General features: G+C 41.6%; 1 protein-coding gene across 1 annotated transcript; it reads right to left on the bottom strand.

Annotated features, from left to right (window-relative positions):
- Positions 1-377: 377 nt before the first annotated feature.
- Positions 378-14,943, bottom strand: UBXN4 (UBX domain protein 4). The gene is made up of 13 exons (XM_062498200.1): positions 14,805-14,943; positions 9,318-9,420; positions 8,431-8,459; positions 7,468-7,586; positions 6,733-6,898; positions 6,189-6,291; positions 4,591-4,645; positions 4,278-4,442; positions 3,384-3,511; positions 2,528-2,630; positions 2,058-2,189; positions 1,548-1,756; positions 378-981 (listed from the first exon to the last, which is right to left on the bottom strand). Exons 1-13 carry the CDS (start codon positions 14,881-14,883, stop codon positions 843-845), a joined length of 1,530 nt encoding a protein of 509 aa, XP_062354184.1. The 5' UTR covers positions 14,884-14,943; the 3' UTR covers positions 378-842.
- Between the last annotated feature and the right edge of the window lie 1,059 nt (positions 14,944-16,002).

Genomic DNA, 16,002 nt, shown 5'->3' with positions numbered 1-16,002 from the left:
CTTTTGTTCATGGGCATTACTAATTTGTTTCCCTAAAGACCAAAGTAAAATTTCTTATTCCTATTTGCATATAAGGATTTGCTGAACTTCAGCTGGCATCTGTCCCTGCTTCATCATCATCGCCATCAACAGTTCTGAAAGGACCCTTGGACATTCTCCTGCTTCTTAGAATTTTAAGACAATTTAGTCTCTCTCCTGGGGAAAACTGCTCTACGGCAGCTACTGTACAGATTGGATTTTCACCCCACTTTTCCTTTATTTCAAGTACAGTTATTTAAACTGGAACAAAATGTTTGTCTGCTGTATTTCAAATTTCAGTGCAGGACCCTGGCTTGCTTCCTTGTGACACAGAACATCAGAGGAACTTCACAAAGTCATGTTTTCTGGAAAATAGTTTATTGATTGCTTAGGGAATTAAAAACTACAAGGTTTTGCTTGCAGTTGCAGAAGCAAGAAAAAAGTTAAACATAAATTAGTTACCTGATTTGCCACTTATAGTGCTTCTGAAACCCTCATTTTAATCAGTCATTGTCTACCATGACCTTTATATTAATATATACCTGGCCCTTAAGTTAAAGCAGAATATTTATAGATTAAAAAGTGCCTTTCTATGGCATAGGGCAATATTTATGAAAGCTGATGGAGAGTCTCAGTCTTTTTACTAGGTTTCACCTACACCCACTTGATTTTTCTGACATAGGTGACTTTATTCCATAATCCACTGCAGGATTTAGAATTAAGTAATTCAGTCAGTGTAAAATAAGCCCCACTTGTCCAGAAGCTTTAGTTGACTTAGATCAAGTAAGAGAAGGAAAAAAAAAAAAAAAGCAGCCAGATAGTAACTACATTTGCTGTGTAGAATTTCCATTCCAAGTATTGTTTTCATCTTCTCCATCATCTTGAGTCCTCAGTCTATATATTTTGCCTTCTTTTTTGAAGTCTTCCCCCCGCTTTTCCACTACTCGTTTCCTGACTGCTTGCCTAGGGCACAAAGAACAGTGAGATTTGACAGTTTCCTCAGTAATAATTACACAAGAGAAGCAGCAAATGCAATAAACACAAATCATCCATCCTTCTCTTATCCTCAATAATCTTCAGCCCTTTGTTTTCTTGGGAAGCAATACCCAGGTGAAAATTTGTCACTTAGCAGTCAGACAGAGTGGCAGACTCTCATTTCCCCTCTTACTGAAGCAAGATGCGGCTTCTTCACCAAAAGCTGAGCAGCTATCCTGGTACAAGGGAGATCTCCTTCTTCAGACAGTACAAAACCTGTCAAAACTAGACTTCATCTGCTTCTGTTTCTTGAAGAACCATCCTGTAACAATTTGATATCTCATTTTTTAACATTTTTATCTTGCAAACAGTATCAGCTGAAGTGAAGCTCACCTTTGGAGTTACAGCTGAATTCCCTATTCATAAATGACTGCAAAACAATGCTCTCTCTACTGTCTCATTGGAAGTTCAGTTCCCCACTACAAGATTAATTGCAATTCTTGCAATGGAAGCAAGAAACTTGAGAAACAGCTGCCTCAAACACTTTGCCTTACCTGCTTTGCTCCATGCTGCCCGACGTTGAGGGAGCTGAGGGGTCCTGCTGATGAGCCGATCTCACAGAGGGCTGTGAGGGGGGTGGGCTCGTAAACAGAAAGTTGCTAATGAATCTCCAAACCGCTAAGAGGGGGTAAAGGATTGTGCCCAAGAACTTCCACAGATCACTGCCTGAAGCCTGAACAACAGAAGTCGCTGGTCTTCCTGCCTGTCATGAACACACCAGGCAAATTTGTCAAGTATTGTTGTAGACAGAGTATTTCACCCATCATTTTGAAGCAGCTCAGCAGACACAAAGGAACAACTTTGGCTACACTTTAGATTAAGTATGCCACCATTTGTCTGCTTCAGAAAAACTTCTCCAAATCAGTCCTGACAGAAAGGAGAGTAATTTTGCATTCTGTTTAGACAAGGGAAATCCCCAAATTCAAGCTAAATTCTATCATGGCTTGCTGCAAATATCCAGCTACTGTACTGCTGTTTGAAAAATACCAAAACCCAACACCTACCGGCAGCAACACTACTGAAGCACTGGGTGCTAATTCGAGTTCCAGTAACTTCTTTCCATAATCTTCTTTGGTAAACTCCCTCCTGGGAAACATTGTCGCCAGTGAAAAATTGCCATAAGTGTTACCAACCGTCTGTGAAGCACATAAAGAAAACATTTTATCTATAACTGTTCATTTTCAAACAACTGCGTATTTCCCAACTGAGTATACCTTAACAAGAGTTCTCTATCAAACTATCAATCATCCTCAGAGTAGGATATGAAATATCCTTCATTTTTTCCTATCTCTTACTAATGATACACTGCAGCAATCCAAAGGCAGTTGGTGGCACAGGAGAAGGCTGCTACCAAAACTCCCTTCAAATACCCAACAAGGAGAGGAGCTGATGACAATTCCACCACCATCAACAACTACCTGATGCTCACCAAATCATAATCAGCACATAGCTGAGAAACAAAATGCCCATTTACCTGTGCAGCAAACTGCCTGGCTTCTTCTAGCCGTGCTTCAGATGGGAACTGGTTAGTGAAGGAAGATCCATCGGGGAGGCGGAACTGAATCCTGGCTACTGCACTGTGGGACAGGTACTGGGGTCAGTCAGGACATGAACACTTACAGACAAAGGCTCCTGGGCCTTTAGCTTGGTAGTACTGCAATGTGGGAGACAGGGACTGTCATCCATCCTGACCGGGGCAGTGCAGATGGGTTGTAAGATTGAATTCACAATGGAAAACCACCTGCTGATCTCTCACCATGCATCTCTTCTTCAATTCCATACAAGGCCCCCATAGGTTCGGATAATACTTTAGTAAGATAAGTAGTAGGATAATACTTAAGCCAGCAGTGCTGGGCAAAGCAGGAGACAGCTCTGACGTGGCAGCTGGTGGCCCCAGCCCAGCCTTGCTGAATCCAAGCTATCCACACACACAGCCCCTGGATCCACAGACCCTGGATCTGCACTAAGCTGCCCAGCAGTGCTGACATTATCAAGTAATTCTGTCCAGGCATAATCTTTAGCATCCTCACCTTATCTAGTCCCACCAAGCTCCATTATACTGGTATTTAAATCAAAGCTCAGACACAAAAAGCTCTTATCTAACTAAAATAACACACAAAAGGTGGTTAGTGTCTCATGATCATGAATGTCAAAAGGATGAAAGCTATCAAAGAACATCATGTTCATGTAAATAGTTACCTTTAATGTCACTATTTAAACAGCTCAACAGGGCAACGTGTCAAGAGATGAGGAGATGTATTAACTCTCTCTAAAAAGTTTCTTTACCTCTCTCCCCCAAAATACACACCTGCGTCTCTATTGCAACTCACCTTCGCTCCCTTTGAGCTGCCTCTTTTCTGGCCTCTATTTCAGCCTGTTTAGCCTGAAGAGCTGCAGCTTTGGCAGCTTCTGCTTCTTCCTTCGATTTTGCAAAGCGAGCTGCCCTCTCAGCACGATCCTGCAGAAGGATCAAAGGGAAACTTTAATTGTTAACATAACTTGTTGCTTAAAGTTCATTAAACAGACAGCTATGGTCTATACTCAGGAACCAACTGCACAGATACCAACAGAGCATATAGAGAGAAGACAGTGGAACTGCAAAGAATTATTCACTGCCAAACTGCACAATCTCATGTCATTAGCCAAGATGACACTTCTCACTGAGGCACTTCACACAACCAGTCGTTAATAGATGATTTTTCCTCCAAGCTCAACACTACAGGGAAGAAAAAGGCAAAAACTGCAATTCTAAGTGTTCTATACCAAAACCTATTAATGGGGAAGCATTTCAGTTGTTATCAACTGTTTACATCCATATATGCACACACATATATACCAAGTTGGAAAATAATCCTCCACACCATTTTGAGAGCAGCATTCTTGCCTGTGTTCTGCAATTAAATACTCCTTGTGCTTCTCTTTTAGTACCATGCCTAAATTGCAATTATTTTTATGTTTATATGATAATTCCCTGCTAGGTTCAAGCAATATGACAGAAATGTTTGTTCCGATAGAAAAGAACTGTGAGGATGAAAGCAAAAGTTTCATTTTATACACAGGAAATGCTACATAAATCCCAAACACAAAATCTGTTAATATTCAAGGCCACAAGATTCCAAATGGAAAAGAACAATCTTTCAAAGCTTCATCAAATGAGAAAATTTATCATTTTAGTACACTGAGAGAGAAAAGCAGCAAACTCTCTTCCAAAATGCAAAACTTACCATTGCAATCTGTTGCTTTATGCGCTCTCTAGCAGCCTTCTCTTCTGCCTTTTCTCTGTTCCTTTCCTCCAACATACGCTTGGTCAATTGTTCTTCCTGTCGTCTTTTGTACTCCAACATTTCTTTACCAGTTTTCCTTCTTTCAATTTCTTTCTTAATTTCTTTCTGAATAGAGAGATATAAAAATTGGACCACAAATTGCCTTGGACAAGAGAAAAGACTGAAGCATGTTCATGTAAGAAGGAATTAAACATTTATTCAAATAAGGGTAAAAAGCCCCAAACCTGCAAGGGGTTTTACATTTTTGTGTTACCTGTTCTTCTTCTTTCCTTTTCTCTTCTCGTCTTTCTTCAAGCCTTTTTGTTAATCTACATTTAAGAACAGAGTGAAAAGTCTTATTGCAGTATTTTTAAATGTTAATGAAACATTTGCAAATCCAGGAGAACACATGAAAATGAGCTGTAGCACAGTGCTAATACCTCCTGTACCAGCAGTGATTCATTCCCATGCGGGTGCACCATCCATGCAAAGGGTGGTGGTGATTTCACCACCTCCTTTCTCATTTTTAGAGTTGCTCTAACATATCCCTTTTGTCCTTCTCCCACTCATTAAATGAAGAATCCTACATATTCTTACTGTTGAACCAACTTACGAAGATATGCAATAAGCAAATACTATTTATGATCTGTGGTAACAGAAACACTAAATCTCAATCTCTTTTTAGCTATTTAAGCCATCTGGTTTCTTCTGCACATCACCTCCTGAGAGGGAACACAAGTAATATATAGCCCTGACATAGATGCACATGCATCTGTCTCAGCTATCCAGAAAAACGCCTTAGAATAAAGACTGACTTAAAAGAACGAAGTAACTTTCTCAATACAGATTAACAATAAAATCCCAACACATTTGAAGTCTGGGGAAAGGGCAGGCTTGACCCAAAGTGAAAAGTCATATAATCAGAAAAATGTTTGTATGTAGCTGTTTTCTTCAAAAGAAAGTGGTAATTACCACAGAGCTTTCCCCCCCCTTGCAAAAAATGCTGTAGATAAATTGTGCCAGATTTGTATGTAGGACTAATGCATTTTTTAAAAAACAACATTGATAATTATATTAAAATATTGGCTGCATTGTCTTCTCAGTGGTAAGTAAAAAATATACCTCTTGTCTAATAAGAAAACGGAAATAAGCATAAAAGAGATTTAAAGTAGATTTTAGCATTATGAATATTCCTATTTGCTAAATACGTGTTATGGTTTCAGACAGAATATTTCAAATAGTATCAATCTAATTAAAAATAAGTTTATAAACAACATCCCATATTTAAAAACAATGAGTAATGAATTAGTCATGTTTTGAGCCAGGTGTTTCTGATCACCATACTTCAAAAAACTAAACTCAACTCATTACTGTTCACTGATCAAAGCACGAGTCTCAGAATAGGATTCCACTGACTTTTTCAATATCCCTGAACTACAAACAGTCATCAAATCAACAAAAAGAAATAAGATGACATCTCTATACAAAACCTAGGTTGGCATTATATTACACCAGTTTCCAGTGCTTTGAGTTCAATGTTTCAATTTGTTCAAGAACTTGCAGCAGACCTATCATCTCTATTGAAGTTATATCAAAGGTGAACACTCAGTTTTCCAGATTTACCTCTTTCTTTCAAAGTACATGAGAAATGGTATCAATTTAAAACCTGGTTTGATACAAGCCCTGGTATTGTCAGAGACATAATAGAAAATAAGACCACATAAATATCTGCCAGATGACAACAGATTAAGGACCAAAATCCTGTAATTAAACATGTTTGTTAAATAAACCCCAAACCAACCCAAAACCCAACAAAACTACCTCCTGAGAAACAGATACAACACATTAAGAAGTCTGCAAAAGAAGACTTGCCTTTCTACTTTGAGTGTAAGATCATTCACAGGCTGAGCATCATTTGCTTGCTCATCTGCAGAATTAGCTGCTTCCTGGCTTGCTTGACCTGAATTTTCTTCATCTTCAAGGGATTTACAAGAAAGCAATGCATAAAAAAAAAAAAAAGGTGCATTTCTTCTCATAACAATTATTAGGCTCATTGCTAGCCACAATTTGCAGCAACTGGGATACCTCAAGTAGATAAGAGGTTCTGCTACTTAGACTCCCCCCTCAACAATTCAGTTTCAGGTTCCTATTTTAAAAAAATTCTTTAATTGAATCCTTTTTCTGGAAAGCATACACAATCTTATTGAGTTATAAACCATACATTCCTCACTTATTAAAACTAAGCAGAATGACAAGCTACCCTTCTCTCTAGACTTGCACAAAGCATTCTGGAATATCCCAAGGCTTCCCTCAGTGAATCTGTTCAATATATTGCCTTTTATGTACCACCATGTAAAAACTTAAGAAAAACCATTTCCAAAGCAAAGTGAGGTGGCATTTGTGTCAGAACACTAACCATTACCAGCAGAAGATGCTATTGTCTCGGGCATAACAGCCTCAGGAGAGTCACAAACGCCTGCTCTGGATTCTGCTCTTTCTGGAGCACCATCAGACTGAGAGGAGGGACAGGGGGCAGATGCCTGACTGCCATTTTCCAAAGGCCGCCCTTTCCCTGTGTGCATCTAAGAAATTGGGAAAAGAGAGAATGGAAAGCTCAAGTATTTTTCACAGGTTAAAAGGTCAAGACTGAGCCCTATTGAAAATATAAAACTAGAATTACCACATATTGTTAAGTATGGTACAATCATGCATTTCATATTTTTTTCTAATTTTAGTCTTGCACTTGAAATCAAAGTGATAAAGCAATCTACACTTTTGTATAACTTTATAAATCTACGTTACAGAACAATATTACAAAACCATATTATGAGCTGAAGAGTAATCCTCTTAAAGGTGAGTAGTCACATTTTGTCATTCCAGTTTAGAGTTCTTGGCACATTTCTTCAGTACTGTGGGTTTACACAGGTGATCTAAGCCAAACAAAAAATAATGCAGCACTTACTTGTGCACAGTGCTTCCAACCAGTGTACTGAACTCAAGGTTGCAGATTTTATTGTTGGAAGGAGAGAAGCAGTAATTCACTGCTTCTACTTCCACCAGTAACTTCCCAAAGGCACGAGCTAAAGGCCAGGGCCATCACTGCCCTGAGCATTACCAGCTCCATCTGGGAGATCCAGCCTGTCAGCATTACCTGTTTGACTTTATGGATTCTGGTAACAAGCTCTTCCACAGACACGCTGCCAGCAATAACTTCCAAAGGGATTCCATTGTCTCCTATAAAAAAACTGGATGGGACGCACACTACGGGATCTGCACGGCAACAGTTAAGGGTGGTGTGACAGAAGTTGATCAAGAGAAACTTTACAGGGCAAAGCAAACCTTCCTACAGGAGCTTCCAGCCTAATGCCCTTCTCTCCAAGTGGTCACCAGCAGCTAGGGCCAAGGGAGGAAGAAAACAAAAATATGCTGGCAAACATTACATGCAACTGGTGAGCATTTCTTTTTTTTTTTTTTTTTTTTTTTTTTTTTGTACTGGTTTAGGCCAAAGTATTTTTCTCCAACTTTTCAGGCAACTGATTATGCTTTGACTGGAGAATGATTTTGTTTTAGCGTCAGACAACATCTTAAGTAGACAGTAATGAAATCTCCAGAGCATGAAGGAAATCCAAGTTAAGGTACAGAATTCCCAGCATCACAGAGAATTAATGAACCGTAAGCAGTGATCTCCTTAAAGCAGGCAGAGGTTTACCAGACTTCACACCCGTGTATGTTACAGAGCCCACTGCTTGTTCCTCCTCCTCTGCACCTCTGAGCCCCAGCTCATAATTTAAAACATTTTTGTTTGTTTTCTAATGCTGATTAGTAGGACCAACAAGTTATTTAGATTACCTAAAGCTTTAGATAATTTTCTATTTAGAGAATTACATATGATTAACATTAAAAGACCCAATTTGCTCACTTTCTCTAATAACTGACAGCTAGTTGAATACACAGATGATATTTACTAGCTACACAGATTATTGCAGAGTTTTGTGCCAAAATAAGTATTTTCAATAACACTGCTAGTTAGTATTTGTCTTAAGAAGGGTATTAACTTGTAAAGAGCAATTATCTGTAAACATAATGTAGCATCTAAATAGATCTCAAAGGATACAAATTTGAGAAAACTGCAGGCATGCTTCACTGTTTAAAAGAAAAGATTCATTTAGGAGTAGCAATCATTTTGCAACAACTTCAGATTAAGTCTTTCATCATAAAAATAACTGTCCTACAAAACTATTTAAATACTTGAAAGAACACTAAAAGCAAATTTGCATTGCATCTTTATCATTAACATTCTGCAAAAGTGTTGACATGGTGACAATCCTTGGTTATCACAGTTGACTACATAGGAATTAGGAAAGCAGTGCTAAGAGGCAATTCAGGAAAAAGAAATCTAGTCTATTGAGCACAAATAATGTAGTAAATCTAATAAAATGTCTATAGAGAATTTCAGAATAATACCATTTGAGGAAATGTCAGTGCATTTTGTGCACATGGACTGGAACACAAACATAACAAAAATAGCTGAGTAATTTATCCAGGAACTTAAATGCTTCTCCATTCTATGTGTTACAATGGAGACAAACACATTTTCTCTGGGGCTTTACAGATTTTTATCTTTTTGAATTCATGAAAGGTTTTTAATTCATTATGTAACTTGGCAAACCAAGAACTGCCTCTAGCACTGCATTTTTATTCCAGCATTTTTAATAATATTTTTGTGTCTCTTCCAGTTGAGAAAGGGCAAACTTTCTTCAAGCATCCTATTACTTGTACTGGAATACAGTCTGAAATACACAATGAGTATGTGCAGGACACAACAGTAAATTTTGACATTTTTTCAGGCTCTAGGGACTTCAGGAGTACTGAATTCACTTCTTTGGAACCCTGTACTTATACCATCTCCTAACCAGGGCGAGGACTTCAAAAGCCTCTTACTTCTCAGCATCATCATCAATGAAAGACTGTATGAGAGACAGAATGAGAATAGGCTCAAACCTTTTGGTGTCAATTTTGATAGCAACAAAACCATCTGATGCAGCTTCAGTCACCTTCTCATCTTCCCACCTTGCAGCCATCTCAGTAGATTGTTCATCTTCACCTGCAAGACACAGCACATACATGAGTTAAGCCCACCACAAATTGCTGTTTCTCTCCTGATTTTAGCTTTGCTTCAATCCCTTGGAATCACCTTTGTAAAACACTCTGGGGATATTTGCAAATCAGTTTATAACTTTTTATTTTAATAATCTGGAGACAATTCACTCCAGCTGGTTCACTTTGATAACACATCAAAACTATGTTTCTGCTTGCCCCTCATTAGAAATTTAATTACATATTAGTACAGCAGCTAGTAGGTAAAAAACTATGTTCTCCACTCCCTGTAAATACATAATTCAGCAGGTGAGGTTTCACAGTTTGACAATGTTTAAAAAATCCCCAAACCAAGAAACATTTATTTGTAACTTAGTTTTAGATTATTTGTAATTTAGTTTTGTATTCCAGTTCCTGACATGAACAGTAACAGTAGGAGGGGAGGAAAAGGTGTGAGGAGCACAGAAGACCAAGAATAACAAACGCAGAGGAGCTACCTGAGTAAGAGAAACTGAAAAGGTGTTCAGAGGCCACAGATTCAGAGGTGTTATTTTAATCAGATGAAGCGTATCAATCATACTTTTATCTCCCAAAATACCAGTTTAGTGAGGGTGTGGGTTACTAAGTAGATTCTGATGAATATTAACCATGTCTCAACAAGTACACTGGCCTGCAACCATTCTTTATCTTCAATCTGTATTACTTTCTAGCAGTTTGGAAGGGCTGCAGTCTTGATGAAGAATCTGAGTCACAAGCACAGAAGTATAGTAGACCATTATTCAATGACAACAACAAACCACTTGTTTGTTTCATCCCAGTTGCCATTCCATGCAATATTTTTGACTTGTTAAAGATCAGGAGTTACATGTGGAATCTCCCAGTGAAGTGCTGCTGTCTGTCACAAGGCCTCTCACAGGGGCATGTACCAAATACACAATTTTGGAAAAGTGGTTTTCAACCACGTCTCAATTTTTCCCTGGAATTACTGGAGCGAGTAAGAAAGTATCTACCTCTATTATTATTCTTCTGCATAAGCAAGCAAACATTGAAGCTATTTTACATGAGAACCTCTCCTCTTGCTTCAAGTGCAATGCTTCCAAGTGTGGTCAATGCAGCTGTTGTGCCCAGAGTGGCTCTGCCTCCTCTCCTGTTTCCAAATGCTCACAGGCAGGCAGCTGCTTCACCACACACCGTTTCAAAAGGACACGTGCTCATCCGATTAGGCTACTAAAAATATCTAAATACTTGCCTAAATACAATAACTTTTCCACACAACCAACTGCTGGAGAAGAATGCTGAAAGACACAAACAGGGCAGAGGCTGCTTACAGTACAGCCTGAGAGATAACTGAATGAAAATGCTGATAGCTCATGTTTTATAAAGCTCTGTGCCATGATGCACTGATTAATATTGTGACTACCCACTGAACAGCTGCTTGTTCTCATACATCTTTTTGTTCTGATAACCCTTTCTCATTTAGGGGTTAGGGTTCATTTATTATAGTTTTGTAGTAGTAATTATATCCGGAAATCAAAACTGCCAGGTCACAGGAAAAACATCAGAAAAGTCAAGAGGTCAAGCACAACAGAACTTGACATAATTCATAATTCTGCTAAACACTAAGCAGGCACAACAGCCTCAAAATTCTATTCCCAAACTCTCAGATTTCTTCTTTCTCAAACAAAAGCACCACTTTATTTCACTTAGTAGAATGATCTGTAAACAATTCAAAGTCACACTTCCTCATCTCTTAAACCTGATCAGGTAAATCTGCATAGGGAAAACATCGATCATTTCTCAAGTGATTCACCTCCTGGACAAGACTCTTCCTGCAATAATTTACTTCCTGTATAAGAAACTTACTCAAAACCATCACAGGTTGTCAGAAGATGTCAATTCCCCTCAGCATGCAGTCATCAGGGAAGTCTTTTCCTTTCAGAAGGAGAGAGATAAGCCAAACTGGCTTTTCCATGTCCAACATTTCATAACTACTCAGTAAGAGAGGATTGCCATCCTGGAAATGCCAGGAAGCCAGGACATTAAAGCATTCACCTCCTCCTCCTCCTTTGTATCATTTCACTTATTTAACTTGAAAAGTGCCTTGATACATTTTGGCTACAAATGACTAACAAACAGCTTATGTGTGCAAATCGCCTTTTTGTAAAGAAATTATTAAAATAATAAAGTTATGAACAAAGGGAGGAGGGTTTCTACAAACATTATTAAAAAGAAACAAACATTTTAATTTAAAGCTTTTTATCGGCACATACCCCTTCATTTCACACACATAGCCCTTCATTCTTTCACTCTGAAATGCACTTTTTACGAGTGGCCTGGTATTTTCATAATCAGAACACGTCTCACCTTTGGAAATAATAATCTTAAACACCTCAGTCAGAACAGAGGATGTTTCATATCAAATGAACTATCAACTTTAGATGAGTGACTCCAAGAATCAGAGGCTCTTTTAACTCTGTAGGCTACAAAATCATCTGCAGAACAGTTACCAGCAAGATACCAGGGATGTTCACAGAATCGTAGCATATCCTCGGTTGCAAGGGACCCACAAGGATCCAAGGATCAACTCCAACTCCCAGCCCTGCATAGGACACCCCAAAAATCCTGCCATGTACCTGAGAGCGTTTTCCAAATTCTCCCTGAACTCTTTCCTGAGGAGCCTGCTCCATTGCCCAACACCCTCTGGGGACAGAAGCTTTTCCTGATATCCAGGCTAAACCTCCCAGCACAACCTCACACCATCCCCTGGGGCACCTGCATTGCCAAACCTGTTTCACTGTCAGAACAGTCCCCCTGTGCAGCAACACAGGGAAACTGCTGCTGGCAATTACTTGAAGCCACGAAGTAACTCATCTGTTTCCCAAACACAACCCCTTACCTGGGGCGTCCAGAGGCCTCCAACATCCATTCTTAGTATTTCAAACCAATTTCCTAAGGCAGACCTGTTTCACCTCATGCTCTACGGGGAGAAAGGAGCAATCCCTTTTACTGCAACTTCCCAGGAGTTCAATGGGATCTTTAATACCCTTACACCATCCTGTCACCAAAATGTGCCATGAAGGTTTTAAACACTGAGCTCAAGAATGCTGGGATTATGGCTGCAAGCAAAAACACTTTAGGAGAAACCTGCTCGAGCAATGTACACTTACAATCACAAATGTCACCTCATTTTTAAGATAAATAACCACATTAATATTAGCTTGACTAGAAAATATTCTGGAAGCAGAAAGAATAATCCACTTCCTTATTTTCTAGAGAAAATGTAAGTGAAGTGCAGAGGAGAGGGAGAGAGGGACAGGCAGATGGTGGCAGAAACCAAACACAGATGGACATATCAGAATTTCCTATTTTTTGTCAACTGTACCTAACAGCTATCCTCCACAATGGCTGGCCCAAAACAATAGTTAACTTACGTTTTCAATTTCTCTCATTTTTCCCCACAGATATCATTGGATGAAGTGTACAGAACCAAACACTGCAGAAAGCCTGTTCTCCAGGTGCTTTCCAGTGCCTGTCTCCAGTGGGAAGTGTGGCGTGTGTGTGGCTCAAAGTTCATCACTGTGCAGTTTTAAATGTGTTTCTACCCAAACAACAAATCTCTGCTAACACAAAACCAGCCTGTTCTTTCAGCACTCCACATCCTTCAAAGACAGCTGCTTCCACACACAGCAAGAAAGTTCATGGGCTTCCCAGCTGCCTTTCCCAGCACGTGTAACAGAACAGTTCCACGATCAGCTCTGCCACAGGTCAGCTGCCCTGATCCCACAGTGCCCAGGGTGGACCAGATGTTGGCAGAACTCGCCAACTCTTCCATTGCAGAGATGTGCCTGGCTGAAGTCATGCTCTGCCTTTTCCAGGGTTCATAAGAACAAACAAAACAAATCCCCACAGCACACACAATGACAAAACTAGGTTACATCTCTGCAACCATAGATTTATCTGCCCTGTGCATCTACATATTCCCACATCCACCTAGTCAACATCAGCATCTAATAGGCCCTATTTTGTGCACAATTTTTGTTTCATAAAAATATTGGATATAAGTTACAATAAACATTTCTCAGCCCCTGATATATATATCAGGTTGAAACTACTCAGAGGTCCACTAAACTCCCTCTGTCACTGCCCTCCTCAGCTGGGCTGGGAGAGAATGTAATGGAAGGCTCATGGGAAGAGATAAGGGCAGGGAGAGATCACTCACCTGTTATCTTCACAGGCAAAACAGATTTAACTTGGGGAACAATGTATTTAACTTATTACTAATCAAAAATCAGAGCAAGAACATGGGAAATGAAAACAAATCTCCCCACCCTTCTTGCAGTCAGTTCCTCAAACCTTGTCTCTGCTGCTCCTTCCTCCTCAGGGGTTGGACTCCTCATACTCTTCCAGCATGGGGTCCCTCCCAGATTCTGCAATGTGACTCTTTCCCAAGGGCTGTGGTTCTTCATGAACTGCTCCACCCCATCCCTTACTCCAACACCAACACAGCCCAGCCTGTGGTCTGACAATACCTTGATTTCTATCAGTATGTTTACTATCCAGCAGAAAATGCTGTTCTCCAAGTACACAGAGAGTTGTGTCAGCAAAGGAATTTAACTGCACTTTTCTGTTCACATCTCCTTTGGGACTGAACTTCTTGAAGCCACATGAGTCCCACAGTTCAATAGTTCTTAAGGGAACAACACTAACACATTTAACGTTGTTTCATGAGACACCTGAAAAACTTCCATGCCACCAGCACTTAGGGTAACCTTAAGAAACACCACAGAGAGATACGAAAAAGCTCAAAAATAAGTTAAAGAGCTTGTCTAATCACAGAATATCACAGTTTCATTCGCGTTGGAAAAGACCTCTGAGACCACCAAGTCCAACTTATGACCAAACACCACCCTGTCGACCAGACCATGGCATTGAGTGCCACGTCCAGGCTTTCCTTAAAGACTCCCAGGGACCTCACCACCTCCCTGGGCAGCCCGTTCCAATGTCTAATCACCCGTTCTGGGAAGAAACTCCTCCCAGTGTCCAACCTAAACCTCCCCTGGCGCACCTCAAGACTGTGTCCTCTTTCCCATCTTTTTTTTCATAGAGAAAGGCGGCGTACACAAGACGATGTGAACTCCTACGGGTTCCAATTACATTGTTATGAAACACACATAGTCGGTACGAGGAAAGGAAACGAAACACAGCAAACAACCCGGAGAGCTGAGAGCAGAGCGGAGGGAAGGCGACACGTCGGACGGGCGGGGGCCGGACACCGACACCGCGGGCTGGGGCTGACACAGCACAAATCCCGCTCGGCGGGCGGCACGCAGCTGGGAAGGCGCTGCTGGGCCCTGCCGGGGGTGCAGCGGGCGGCCCCGGGACGCACCGTACCTGCCACGAACACGACGAAGACGGAGCTGCGCTCCTTGGCGGCGGCGATGGCGGCGGGGACAGAACCGCCGAACCACATCGTGGGACCCGCCGGGACCCGCCGCCCTCAGCCACAGCGGCACCGGCACCGCGCCTGCGCCGCCGCCGCGCCAACGGCCCCCCGCGCGCCTGCGCGTGCGGCCCGCCGCCAGCGCCCCCTGATTGGCGGCCGCGCGCGGCACGCGCCCCGCCCTCCGCCCCGCCTCCCCGATCGCGCGCTGGGGGCGGGGCGGGTCCCGTCCCCCTCAGCCCGGCGCCATCTTGGGGCTTTAGCGAGGGGCTTGTGCTTTTCCGCAGTCGGGCGTCGGCCTCCGCGCTGTCCGCTGGGAAACGGGCCCGGGGCGTCAGGAGAGGCGTGGGAGCTTCCTAGGAAGAGAAGGCTGAGAGGGGGTCTTGTTTATACAAGTCCTGTGAGGAGCGGCTGAGGGGGGAGTCTCAGCCTGGCGGAAAGGAGGCTACGGGGGATCTTACTGCTCTCTACAGCTCCCTGACGGGAGGGTGGAGCCAGGTGTGAGTCGGGCTCTTCTCCCGCGGAACCAGCGAAAGAACGATGGGACGTAGTCTTAAGTTGCGCCAGGGCAGTTTTAGGTTGGACAACCAGGAAAAAAATCTCTTAACAAGGGATGGCTAGACATTGGTACAGGCTGCTCAGGGAGGTGGTGGAGTCACCATTCCTCTCGGTCTTTAAAGAAAAACTGTCTCTGGCACTCAGTGCCATGGTCTGGTTGATGTGGTGTTTCGTCAGTTTGAATTCAGTGATCTCAGAGGCCTTTTCTAAACCAGATGACTCTCTGATTCTGTAATGCAGAATAAATACCTCAAATACAATATAAGTACCTCAGAGGTACCAAGAGGGTGGTGCCAGACTCTTTTCAGTTGTGGCCTGTGACAAGATGAGGAGCAATGGGCCTAGACCAAAGTACAAGAAATTTCACCTCAGCATGAGGAAGAACTTCTTTACATTGAAGGTGGCAGAGCCCTGGAGCAGGGAGGGTGTGGAGTCTCCCTCTCTGGAGACCCTTTAGCACAGATGTGTCTGGAAACAACAGAGGTCTGTAGTTTTGTAGGCCTGGGAAAAGGAAAGGCAACTACCTATATGTAAATACAGTGTTTTATTGAGAAATGAGAAAAAACAGTTGGACATCTGGAGCATTATCTG

The sequence above is a fragment of the Cinclus cinclus genome, chromosome 9 (genome assembly GCF_963662255.1).
Source record: "Cinclus cinclus chromosome 9, bCinCin1.1, whole genome shotgun sequence".
In the NCBI taxonomy this organism is placed as follows: Eukaryota; Metazoa; Chordata; class Aves; order Passeriformes; family Cinclidae; genus Cinclus; species Cinclus cinclus.
This window is presented reverse-complemented; position numbering and strand designations above follow the sequence as displayed.

What these genes read in the sequence shown, in the direction of transcription:
- UBXN4 (XM_062498200.1), bottom strand. Translation starts at nt 14,883, where the DNA reads ATGTGGTTCGGCGGTTCTGTCCCCGCCGCCATCGCCGCCGCCAAGGAG. An exon ending in CCTGCAGTTTTCTCAAATTT is followed by an intron (nt 7,587 to 8,430) that starts GTATCCTTTGAG and finishes GTTGCCGTGCAG; the next exon opens with ATCCCGTAGTGTGCGTCCCA. An exon ending in CCAGGCAGTTTGCTGCACAG is followed by an intron (nt 2,190 to 2,527) that starts GTAAATGGGCAT and finishes TGTGCTTCACAG; the next exon opens with ACGGTTGGTAACACTTATGG.